General features: G+C 41.2%; 1 protein-coding gene across 2 annotated transcripts in view; it reads right to left on the bottom strand.

Annotated features, from left to right (window-relative positions):
* Positions 1–1,190: 1,190 nt before the first annotated feature.
* BATF3 (basic leucine zipper ATF-like transcription factor 3) overlaps positions 1,191–13,017 on the bottom strand; it is a 40,457-nt gene continuing 28,630 nt past the window's right edge. For both annotated transcript variants that reach the window (XM_089677850.1, XM_089677849.1), the window contains 2 exons: positions 7,614–7,718; positions 1,191–2,124 (listed from right to left, as the gene is read on the bottom strand). In XM_089677850.1, coding sequence (XP_089533976.1) covers positions 1,936–2,124; positions 7,614–7,718 — 294 coding nt within the window. In that variant the 3' untranslated portion in view covers positions 1,191–1,935. The remainder of the gene's footprint in view (positions 2,125–7,613; positions 7,719–13,017) is intronic.

Genomic DNA, 13,017 nt, shown 5'->3' with positions numbered 1-13,017 from the left:
ATTCACCCAGACAATTGGGATTGAGTCCAGGAGATTCTGAAAAGGCTAGAAGCTGGGTAGCTTTGGGAGGTCTGGGCTGATTGGTAGAAGCCAGATGAGCTGTCCAGTGTTTTTAGAGAATTCCAGGTAAAGAAACCACTACTCTTCAGCATTTAAGGAGGGCTTACTTCACCTGGTCTCCTTACTATAGGAACTGAAGACTTTTAATCTGAACTTGTGTCAGCTGTCAAGTTTATCTTACTGTCCAGAAGTGAAATTAAGAAACTTCCGAGGGTTTGTGGAGGACCACAACATTGATTCTATTATGTTATATTCTGCAAAGTTACCTCTGTATACTTTTCTAAAAATTCAATAAAAACTATTGGAAAATAAGAAAACTGAGGGTTACTGTACTTTACAGGTGTTGGGTGAAAACTACAAAAAAAAAGGAATAGTTGGTGTGTTTTTTTTCCTTTATACTTCCATCACTTAGTTGTTAATAATTACAAAGATTTCTCTTCATTTTTTTGTCCCAGAAACACAACTGGAAGTGAGCGCAAATCTCTCAGAATGATTGTCACTGAAAAAATGTCCCTGTTGAAAGATTTCCCCTCACTTCCTGTTTTGGTGACAACTGTAAAATGTGTAAAAGCCTGTCATTGGACAGTGAAGGATCAGCAACAGACTGATGAGGTCATCTTTTTTCTTCTCCTCCCATCATTATGTTTTTTTTAGCACATGTACCCACCCAATTAACTTCTGTTTCTGCTAGTCTGTGCCTTTTTAATTTTGGAAGAAGTTTAAAGACTTCCATTTTTTCTTATGGTTTTATATCTTCTTGTGACCTCATTAGGTAGATTTTTTTCTCACTTCCTGCACTTGTGACACCCAGACAGAAAGGTGCAGACAGCAACAAAAACATCAGCATTTCTAACTCTTCCCCACTCTACTAAAAATGTTTTCCCTGTGTCCCTGTGGACAGGAAATAGGGAGAAATCTCCCCAATAGAGACACAGACAACAGACCTCTAATGGAGGATCTAAACCTTCCTCGCATTATCAAAAACAAATTAATTCATTCCAATTCCATTTTTTTCCCTGAAAGTTACTTACATACATGCCTAAAAGTTGAAAAAAATGTATAAAATGGAAGACTTGTCTATAGGATTTTTTGAAAAAAAATATTTATTAATAACAAAAACCATTAAAAAACGTAACAATAATCATATTTTCAGGTAGGATGGTTTAACAATTGTAAACACCAGATGTACAGAGGGCAGTAGTAGTAAGAAATGTCCAGAGATATCGGGGGAACACAGAATCTTCAGGTACCATCCTGATTCTTCTAATCTCATAGGCACATGATAGCTGCCACTTAGTAAATCCCATTGGGTTGGTGAATTGACTTAAAGTAGAACTCCAGGCAAACAACTACATACACAGATGAAATACACATATAGGAGCCCTGAAAAATTTATTTGTATCTCTGTCCATCTAGTCTGGAGATGTACACAGCCTGGTAGAGGAGGAGACCTGATCTTTCTCTGCTGCAGTTTCACTTTCACTTACACCCTATCCCACCATGTGACTGGACAGTAAAAAAAAAAAAAAGTAGCAGCACTCTGTTAAAGTTGTATCTCTAACACTCTATCCTCTCCTTCTCTCAGCATGACCCTTCCACTGCAACATACTGGCTCCCTGGGCTCTTTATCCCTCCCTCAGTCCAAGCTCTGCTGTGAAGAGACAGCAGGAGGTGAATACCAAGTTAAATTCAGGTTGTTGCACCACTTGTATTAAAAACAAATTACATTCAAAGACATATTAATAAATACGGAGAGCATTAATTGGTGTCTTTTATATCTGTCTGGAGTTTGGCTTCAGGAAACTCTGTAAAGAGGATCTGTTGGATTCCAATTGTTGGGTTGGTAAAATCTTGGTTATTTCTAAACAGTAGTGGTCACCGGGGCAAGCAGCCGGATAGGGGATCTGCCACTCTGGGCACAGTCACAAAGTTCACCGGGCAGCGTAAGTATGGACATATCTGTTCATGGTCCTTCAATACTTGGCTCAAGTGTTTCAGTTCGTCCGTGAGTTTTCCAATCTCCCTCTTAAGAGAGGAATTTTCCTGTTCCAGGCATTCATATTCCTGCAAAAGAAAAACATAAAGATGAAGACCTTGTTGGGAGAGAAGATCATTTCTTACACACAGCTATTTATTTAATATAGGTACTTATATAGTGCCATCAATTTACACAGCACTTTACATATATCTATCTCTATATCTATATATATATATTATACATTCACATCAGTCCCTAACCCTCAAGGGGTGTACAATCTAAGGCCCCTCACATTCATACATATCCATACTAACATTCATACATACACATACTAGGGCCAATTTAGACAGGAGCCAATTGACCTACCAGCATGTCTTTGGAGTGTGGGAGGAAACCGGATACCTGGAGGAAACCCACGCAGGCACAGGGAGAATATGCAAACTCCAGGCTGATGGTGCAGTCATTGGGATTTTAACTAATGACCCTAGTACTGTCAGGCGGAAGTGCTAACCATTTAGCCACTGTGCTGCCCACAGCTGATTTCCTTTCTAGTAATACCAAAGAAGAGTAACCCCCACCGACACAAGTAAGCTTCTTTTAAACTGAATTTAAGAGTGTAAAGCAATATGCTACACAACAAAGATAGTAAAACATCAATCATTATTTAGCTTTTGTGTATTTGGTCTCTTCCCCTGTTTCCCCCTTCTGTTTAGCCTTTTATAGTGCAGTAGTTAGCCAGACACTCCCAGTCTCACAATGCTGCTTTACTTTCAGTGTTCCACCTCTGCAGAGTAAGGTTTGGGAAAGTCATTGGGGTTGATTTACTAAAACTGGAGAGAGAAAAATCTGGTGCAGCTGTGCATGGTAGCCAATCAGCTTGTAACTTCAGCTTGTTCAGTTAAGCTTTGACAAAAAAAAACTGGAAGCTGATTGGTCTCTGTGCAGAGCTGCACTAGATATTTCACTTTCCAGTTTTAGTAAATCAACCGCATTTTCTTTTACACTTCAAAAGAAAAACATCCTTGTAATGTGTTGAGTTGAAGTAGAACTACACTGGATTCTATTTCTTTGTCTTGTTGGGGAGTTAAACTGCTTGTGAATATTGTCCAGCGAGCAAATTGCCATATCCTCCATACAACCTGGATTTCTGGAGGAAAGTCTTCAGCATATAGTGACATTTAAAACAGAAGAATGTGTGTTTTATACTGTATGTGTCCAGTGCCAGTCACATGATCCCAAGCGTTCCCTTACACAGAGTTGTAGGATCACATAACCTACCGGAATTGATTAAAAATAGGTATGTACACAGATCTGTTTTTTTTTTTGCAGGTTAGGCAGGATAGGCAGGAGCAGGGGGGGGGGAGATAATTTTTAAGAATAGTTATACTTAGGGATTTCTTTTAAAGGTAATTTCAAGGGTTAAAATTTTATCTAAGTGTGTCATGCTTCACAATATATATTAAATCAATAATAAACATATGACTTAAAATGATATAAACGTGATAAAACCACGTGCTTCAAACAGTGCAATATCCTGTGCAACAAAACATAAATATAAAAAATATATAAAATATATTTTAATATTTTAAAATATTTTATATTTTATATTTTTATATTTTTTATATTTATATTTTGTTGCACAGGATATTGCACTGTTTGAAGCACGTGGTTTTTTCACATTTATATCATTTTAAGTCATATGTTTATTATTGATTTAATATATATTGTGAAGCGCGACACACTTAGATATAATTTTGATTTTTCACACAAATTATGAGTATGTGTTCAGTGTTGATGCATCACAAATTAATTTGATTTTTGTCAAATTCCATAATTTTATAAGATTGTTGCACTAAGAGAATATCACATTTTAGCTCACTTTTATTTGGTAATTTCAAGGGTTTCTCCAGGGAAAAAAAAGTTGAGATGTGCCGCATTATATATAACGGATTGCTACTATTTACCTGTACTGTTACTGTGATCATTGTAACTCTTCTATCCTTATTACAATTATTAATCATTATTGCATCAGACTAAATTCAGAGACAACTTAGGAGGATGCGGGTCAATAAAAGGGACAGTCCCTACAAATAAGGGACAACTGCAAGCTACTGTATGCAAACAGCAAAAAAAAACACCTAACAGAGGCTCTAAACCTTCACCACTCTATCCAAAATAAAATGTTTTTCGTAGATTTGGCCTCTCAGCTGTGAATGTTGTCAAGTCTGCTTTAAATCTTCCTAGAATTGCAGATTGCAGATCTGAGCACACTTGCACCACCACAGCTATTGGAAGTCCCAGGCGAATTGGGAAATACTGGAGCTTCGGCTCATAACCCAGCCTATTGGGACATAGATGGTTTTGCTTTTCAGTTTTACTTTCATCTTCACTTCCCAACTGACCAGGGCAAACCGCCAGAAGTGGGTGATTTGCAGAGTGGATACTGCACGTGTGCCTATACAGACTTCCGCAAAAGGAAAATTAAACCCCCCTCCCCCATAAAACGAGAGTTATACACTCTGTTATCTCCTGATAAAAGTAGTACTGATTTATTTTTTAAAGTACAAAAGCAATGATTTCCAAAGTCTCATAGAAACCAGTAAAAAAAAAACTTAAAGGATCAGTCCATCCAAAAGTAACACTTTAAAGTGGTTGTAAAGGCTCAAGGTTTTTTTTTTACCTTCATGAATTCTAAGCATGAAGGTAAAAAACCTGTGCGCAGCATCCCCCTAATACTTATCTGACCCCCGTCGCAATCTAGCAATGTGCATGAGAGCCTCAGCTCTCCAGGGATTCTTCCTCCTCGTTGGCTGCTGCCAATCACAGCCAGTGAGCCAATGAGGAAAGAGAGTGGGCGGCGATGAGCCACAGCTCTGTGTGTGAATGGACATGCAGAGAAGTGGATCAGGAGCCTGCTTGGGTGCCCCAAAAGCAAACTGTTTGCTCTGCAGGCACTAGGCAGGAGGGAGGTACCAGCAGCGCCGGCTGGGGGCCCAAAAAGAGGAGGATTGGGACTGTTCTGTGCAAAACCATTGCACAGAGCAGGTAAGTACGACATGTTTGTTATTATTATTATTATTTTTTTTTATTTGCCTTGAATATCACTTTAATTATAGGTTAAACTAGGGGCGGACTGACTATTTGGAAACTTGGGCACTGCCCGAGGGCTCGGGGCCAGTAGGGGGCCCCATGAGATGCCCTTGGTACCTTTTTCATAGGCTTTTTTGAGTTTGGGCAAGGACACAGTGGCTCCATGATCCCCTATTGCCCGGGGGCCCCATGAGTTGTCAGTCCGCCCCTGGGTTGAACCCTCTGGGATGAGTCTTTTGGATGTCCTGCAATAATTCCTGACTCTGTTCTCATCCACTTGGGAGTCTTTGGTGTTCCCACCCAACTTAGTGTGTTTCATATCTTCCGGGTACATTCTCTGAAAATATTAAAAAATGCAAAAAAAAAAGAACAAGAACCCCATATAAAGGTTACAGCATGCATACAAACTTGGGAACTTAGGGGGTGATTTACTAAAGGCAAATAGACTGTACACTCTGCAAGTGCAGTTGCTCCAGAGTTTGGTAAATGAGGCATTTTTGCTTGCACATGATTGGATGATGGAAGTCTGCAGAGCTTCTGCTCATTTACTAAGCTCTGGAGCAACTTCTCTTGCAAAGTGCACAGTCTATTAGCCTTTAGCAAATGAACCCCTAAGTGTAGAGGTCAAACCGATGGACTCCAACAGAAACACAAAGAACTGTAACCCTCCAGCATCTGCTAAGGGCTAATGCAGTACACTACAAGGCACATACTGTGCGTGTTTTTTTTCTAGTTTTAAGCCTCATTCACATTCACAGCGTATGCCCATGCAAAGGCCATGTTTACCCGCATGGCAATGCCTCCCTGTGCAGGCAGGCCCATTCATGTCAATGGGGTTGCAGCAGCTGCATGAACACAACCGCTGCTCCCAATCTGACAACCGCATAGGTGCAAGCGCACGGTCCCACATGCAGACAATATGCATTCGGAGGCTGTGCACTAGCACGGCTCTCGAATTGGGAACAACAGCCGCATCCATGCAGCCACTGCATTCCAATTGACAAGAATGGCATTGCCTGCATGGACATACATAGAGCACCGGTGCACCCCCATGCGGCTAAACACAGCTCATGAACAAGCATACGCTGTAGTACACCCCATGAGTACGAGGTCTTAGGTAGAGGTAAAATCTCCTTGAGATGGCAACTGTGAGAAGAGGGGTCCTCAAGTTCAGGAGAGTCCCTCTCACTTCTTGTAGAAATGATGGAAAATCTTTGAGAAGGGGACACAGAATAAAATCCTTTGAGGAGAAAGCTAGCACTCAGCCAGAGGACCTCAAGATTTGAGATAATGAGATCAACCAACATTTTGGGAGTCACCAAGCTCTGTCACCCTGAGAAATGGGATCCAATGGTGGGGAAATGGTGGGAACATTGGTGTCTTATGGTTTACTCTGTATATTTGCACATTGTTCTCGTAATATGACCTCAATATAATCTTGAGGTCCACTGGTTGAGTGCTGGCTTTCTCTTCAAATGATTATTGGAGGTGTCACTGTTGGCCATAGATTCCCAACCAAGGAAACCAAAGGTTACGGTGCTGGGCGGATTTGTGTTAAAGCGATAAAATCCTGGCGGAGGTTCTAGTCAAACCCTTTCTCACTTTATTTAAAAAAAATAAATAGAAACAACAGGTAAAAGACATAAAGGGGTGTTTTGAGATTGAGGGAGCTCGATGGTTTGTAGACACTGCCTCTAAAAAGAGAATATAAATGGCTTTGTGCTGTGTTCCAAGCCTAGACAGGCAAACATACCTCTTCCAGCAGACACAATCTAGCCATTACACACAGTGTGATTCCATCCTACTATTCCCCTCTCTACCAGTCACAGAATGATTCGCCTAGAAACTAGCTTTCTGCTGCAGATAACGGATTTTTAATCTCAGTGCAGGTACTGCTGCGGATCATTGTCAGAAATAGATCTACCATGTCCACACACCCTGACATTATTTATTTATTTATTTATTTCAGGTACTTATATAGCGCTGTCAAATTACGCAGCGTTTTACATATATATATTGTACATTCACATCAGTCCCTAACCCTCAAGGGGCGTACAATCTATGCAAGTTTATGCATCAAAAGATTAGCGGCACTCAAATCTTTGTTCTCTACAGTGTCTCATGTTAACTGTCACTTGATGAGGTGCAGCCCTCTGAAGATGAGGAAATCTTAGCACTGACAAGAGAAAACACAACAGGGCACACTCTCCTGGTGCATTACCGTGGTATCAAATGCTTTAGTATAAAAAAGTAACAAGTTCATACTCACAAAAGGACCATAAAAACAGATATGGAGCCAAATATATCAGTCCCAGGCAACGGGGGTCCTGTGGAACAGAATAGCTGACGCATTTCGGGAGACGCACTCCCTTCCTCAGAGCTAAGGCAGCCTTTTGTGAGTATGCACTTGTTACTTATATTATAATAGAACATTTGATACCATGGTAATGCATGAGGATTTAATAGATTCTTCATTCAGATTTACCTCGTGTAACTTGTCCGCTTTTTGCGTCTGTTTCCGGCGACTTCTCTGGGCAGCCACTCTGTTTTTTTCCCTCCTTCGTACTTTTCTGGCACTTACGTCAGAGCCCTGGAAGAGAAAGAGACAGTGTAAAACAAAAGTCTAACTTTACAGCTGAATGCCAAGCAAATATCTGTACACCGATTAAGCACATATGTAACAACTATTTTACCTGGCAAAGGATTTGTATTTATGTCCATCAAGCCCTGAGATTTACACAGCTCTGCTGCACAGCACAGCACTGTCTAGAAGAGGAGGGGTCCTGATCTTACAGATCTCTTTTAGATTGTAAGCTCTAATGAGCAGCGCCCTCTAATTCCTCCTTTATTGTATTGTAACTGTACTGTCTTCCCTCATGCACTGTACAGCACTGCTGGCCCTATACAAATCCTGTATAATATAATACTACTAATAATCTCCTCTCCACCCCCACCCTGTAACATGTCAATGAACAGAGAAGCAGCAGACTGGTAAGCTCATCTCCTATTCACTCTGCTCTCTCCTCCTATCAGCATGTCTTCTTTTACATTGCAGCACCACTGATTGGCTCTTTGTGTTGCTTCTCCCTTCTGTACTCTGAGCTCTGCTGTACAGACCATTGAGAACACTGCACAAGGTTGATATCAAGTCAGATTTACAGTGTTACAGTGGACGGGGCAATGTACCTTCAAATCTTGTGTGAGAACTTTCTTCCCTCAGCCAGGGCATGGGTCGTGGATGGGTGTTCCAGCATGATAATGACCCAATACTCAAAGCCAAGGCAACAAAGGAGTGGCTCAGGAAGAAGCACATTAAGGTCCTGGAGTGGCCTAGCCAGTCTCCAGACCTTAATCCGATTGAAAATCTGTGGAGGGAGCTGAAAGTTTGAATTGCCAAACGTCTGGCACCAAACCTTAATGACTTGAAGAGGATCTGCCAAGAGGAGTGGGCCAAAATCCCTCCTGAGATGTGTGCGAACCTGGTGGCCAACTATAAGAAACGTCTGACCTCTGTAATGGCCAACAAGGGATTTGCCACCAAGTACTAAGTCATGTTTTGTGAAGGAGACCAAATATTTATTTCCCTCATGAACATGATATCAGTGCATCATTTGTTAGACATGCATTTCTTTTGAAATTTTTGTTGCTATTCTGTCTCTTGGTGTTACAATACACCGACCATTCGATTTTTAGACTGATCATTTCTTTGTGAGTGGGCAAACATTCAAAATCAGCAGGGGATCAAATACTTATTTCCTTCACTGTAGGTACTGCTTGCATTTAAAAGATACACTTTATGGTGTTTTGGTTCCTTGTGCTGTTTCTCCCTTCTGTACTCTGAGCTCTGCTATACAGACTGTCTAGAAGACTGGACAAGGCTGATACCAAATTAGATTTAGGTACTGCCTGCATTTAAAAAAAAAACATTTAGCCTGGATTCACATATATGCGGTGTGGTATATCGCATGTGATTCACACAGGAACCGCATCACATTCCTGTACAAATCACATGCGATTTGTGTGCGGTACGATTGGAGCCATACATTAAGTATGGCTCAAATCGCAGCTCACCTGCACAAAAAGGTGCAGGACTCTTTTTGATCCTATGTGATCCGATTCTGCACATCACACCGCATTTTGCACACCGCTTTCGGGGTGTTGTTAGCTTAACATACACACCCGCAGAGGTTTGCATGAACAGGGTGCGATTCTGATGCGGTGTGGAATTCGCACAGAAAACACTGCGAATTCCGCACCGCATCAGTGTGAACCAGGACTTAATGGTGTGTTAGTAATTAGAGTTTAGCTATTTTGCACCTTTTGTATCTGTTTGAAGTTCATCTTTAAAGAAAATGATAAAAACAACACTGGAAAAAGTTATGTAAGGTAGCAGAGCTGGAACAGTAAATTAAGTTTTGGATAAAGTGAGAAGACTTAGAACTACGGTAAGATTTTCATGGATATCTGTGTCCCCATAGGTGAGATTTTTTTCTTACTTCTTAACTCTGGTTGCACCATTCTTTGGATGGGGAAGTCAGGAGAAATCAACATAGCGGGCATTAAAACTAAAGTGACAACTTTACTAATTCTTTCTGCTCTTCTGAATAAGTATTTAGTTGCTTTCTTTGCCCTTATTCGAAAGATCTTCACCCGCTACAGTGCCTTCAAAAGGTATTCATACTCCTTGAAATTTTCCACAATTTGTCATATTACAACCAAAACGTAAATGTATTTCATTGGGAGTGGCACATAATTGTGAAGTGAAAGGAAAATGAGAACTAGTTTTGAAAATTATTTACAAATAAATATCTGAAAAGTGTGGCGTGCATTTGTATTCAGCCCCCATTTACTCTGATACCCCTAACTAAAATCTGGTGGAACCGATTTCCTTCAGAAGTCACCTAATTAGTAAATAGAGTCCACCTGTGTTTAATTTAATCTCAGTATAAATACAGCTGTTCTGTGAAGAGAACATTAGTAAATAAACAGCATCATGAAGGCCAAGGAACACACCAGGCAGGTCAGGAATAAAGTTGTGGAGAAGTTTAAGCAGGGTTAGGTTATGAGCATGTGCAGAGTAACTCCTAGAGCTTTGTACTATCAGCAGATGGATTGGGGATAGTAGAAGAAGGGGAGGATAAGAAAAGACAGGATCAAACAGCCTGTTTATACAATGCTGAGTATTGAGCTCCTAAGTTCCACAGTGAGTATAACAAACATGCTTTACTGCATATACAGACTGATTTTACTGTTGCGGGTTTAGTAACACTTTAACAACTCGACCTTCACCCTGGGTCTCTCCCCACAACATTTTCCTTGATGGGCTAATAAGGTTCTACTTCAAGAGCAGAATTTTGCTATGCCCAGGGCATCTTATTGAGGAAAACTCTCGACAGAGACAAATATCACATGCTGCCCTCAGAATATATTCAATATGCTCAGATCTTCCACTTTTTGAAAACTCTGGGGCGGCGCACTGATCTCACCACAATGACGGCAATGGAATATTTGTGTAAAAATCTCAATGAGATCCCAGGACATATTTCGGCTATATATTGTCTTCTTTCCTCTACCTCTGTTAAACTATCTTATATGTGCATAGGGGAAAGTGACTTGGCTGAGGACCTGGATCTTGCTGAATGACATAAATTAATTCTATTAGCCTCAAAATCCTATAAAAAGACATCTATTATAAAGTTGAATTTTAAAGTAATATTGCCCTGGTATATGGTACCCAGGAAAGTGACCTCGTATGTCTCAGGGGCCTCCCCCAATTGCTTTAGGGGGTGCAGACAAGAGAGGACCACATACCACATATGGTGGATATGCCTGAAAGTCAAAAGATTTTGGATAAGAGTTTATAATGTTATCTATTCAGTCACACAGATTACTTTAAAAAAAATCCCCTTAGCAAGCCCTTAATAATCAACTCATCGAAGAGGCACGGAGACATACCAAAAGGCTAATCTCCATCTTTTTAGCAGCCAGGATAGCCATAGACAGATCCTGGAAATCACCCTCCATGCCCTTCGATCTGGTCAAAGCACAATTGTCATGTATGTTAGTATATGAGAAATTAACAGCAGTCCTCGATGACAAAATAGATTTATTTGGGAAAACATGGGAACTATGATTACACTGTTTTTCTAGATATTAGAATGAGGTCGGCGTAGTGGGTTGCAGTGCACCTCCAACCTTTGATTCTTCTTTCTTCCTTAACTATGACTTTACTCAATTCTTTTACATTTCTTACTCTTTCAGATATTTCCTGGGTAGGATTGTTAATTTGTTATTTTGGGTGGTAAGGAACATCTGTTTTCATATGCAGAAGATGAGCTTTCAGCTATTGACGCCATGACAATTAACTTGCACTCCATTCTTGTTTCTGTAGCAAATAAAATCCAGCAGGTTCTAGCCCTTCCCCATGCCACCCAATGCTAAAAAGGACTTCAAATCTAAGGGCTCATTTACACAGGCATATATGTATTTTCACAGGTTCTTGCTGGCAGTACTAACAGAAGATTCTGCTTAAAATACACTATATTGCCAAAAGTATTGGGACGCCTGCCTTTCCACACACATGAACTTTAATGGCATCCCAGTCTTAGTCCGTAGGGTTCAATATTGAGTTGGCCCCGCCCTTTACAGCTATAACAGCTTCAACTCTTCTGGGAAGGCTGTCCACAAGGTTTAGGAGTGTCTATGGGAAGGTTTGACCATTCTTCCAGAAACGTATTTGTGAGGTCAGGATCTGATGTCGGACGAGAAGGCCTGGCTCTCAGTCTCCGCTCTAATTCATCCCAAAGGTGTTCTATGGGGTTGAGGTCAGGACTCTGTGCAGGCCAGTCAGGTTCCTCCACCCCAAACTCGCTCATCCATGTCTTTATGGACCTTGCTTTGTGCACTGGTGCGCAGTCATGTTGGAACAGGAAGGGGCCATCCCCAAACTGTTGCCACAAAGTTGGGATCATTGTCCAAAATGTCTTGGTATGCTGACGCCTTAAGAGTTCCCTTCACTGGAACTAAGGGGCCAAGCCCAACCCCTGAAAAACAACCCCACACCAAAATCTTCCCTCTTGGCACAATGCAGTCAGGCAAGTTTCGTTTTCCTGGCAACCGCCAAACCCAGACATGTCCAATCGGATTGCCAGACAGAGAAGCATGATTGGTCACTCCAGAAAACATGTCTCCACTGCTCTGGAGTCCAGGTGGTGGCGTGCTTTACACCACTGCATCCAACGCTTTGCATTGAACTTGGTGATTTAAGATTTGGATGCAGTTGCTCGGCCATGGAAACCCATTCCATGAAGCTCTCTACACACTGTTGTTGTGCTAATCTGAACGCCACACCAAGTTTGGAGGTCTTCACCTATTGACACTGCAGACAGTTGGCGACTTCTGTGCGCTTCAGCATGTGCTGACCTCTCTCTGTCATTTTACGTGGCCTACCACTTCATGGCTGAGTTGTTGTTGTTCCCAGTTGCTTCCACTTTGTTATAATCCCACTAACAGTTGACCGTGGAATATTTAGTAACAAGGAAATGTCACGGATGGACTTATTGCACAGGTGGCAACCTATCACGGTACCACACTTGAATTCATTGAGCTCCTGAGAGCGACCCATTCTTTCACAAATGTTTGTAGAAGCAGTCTGCATGCCTAGGTGCTTGATTCTATACACCTGTGGCCATGGAGGTGATCAAAACACCTGAATTCAATGGTTTGGAAGGCGGGGACAATACTTTTGGCAATATAGTGTATGTGCCTAACGTATGCTTGTATTTAGACGTGTACAGTTGTTCTAATGACATTACACATGTACTTGTATAAGTGCTTACTTGTGTCCTACATTTTGTGTACAGCACTAAACACAGCGCACACACTTATTG

This window comes from Staurois parvus, unplaced genomic scaffold, assembly GCF_062004578.1.
Source record: "Staurois parvus isolate SC_StPar_1 unplaced genomic scaffold, SC_StPar_1.0 ptg000192l, whole genome shotgun sequence".
NCBI lineage: Eukaryota > Metazoa > Chordata > Amphibia > Anura > Ranidae > Staurois > Staurois parvus.
This window is presented reverse-complemented; position numbering and strand designations above follow the sequence as displayed.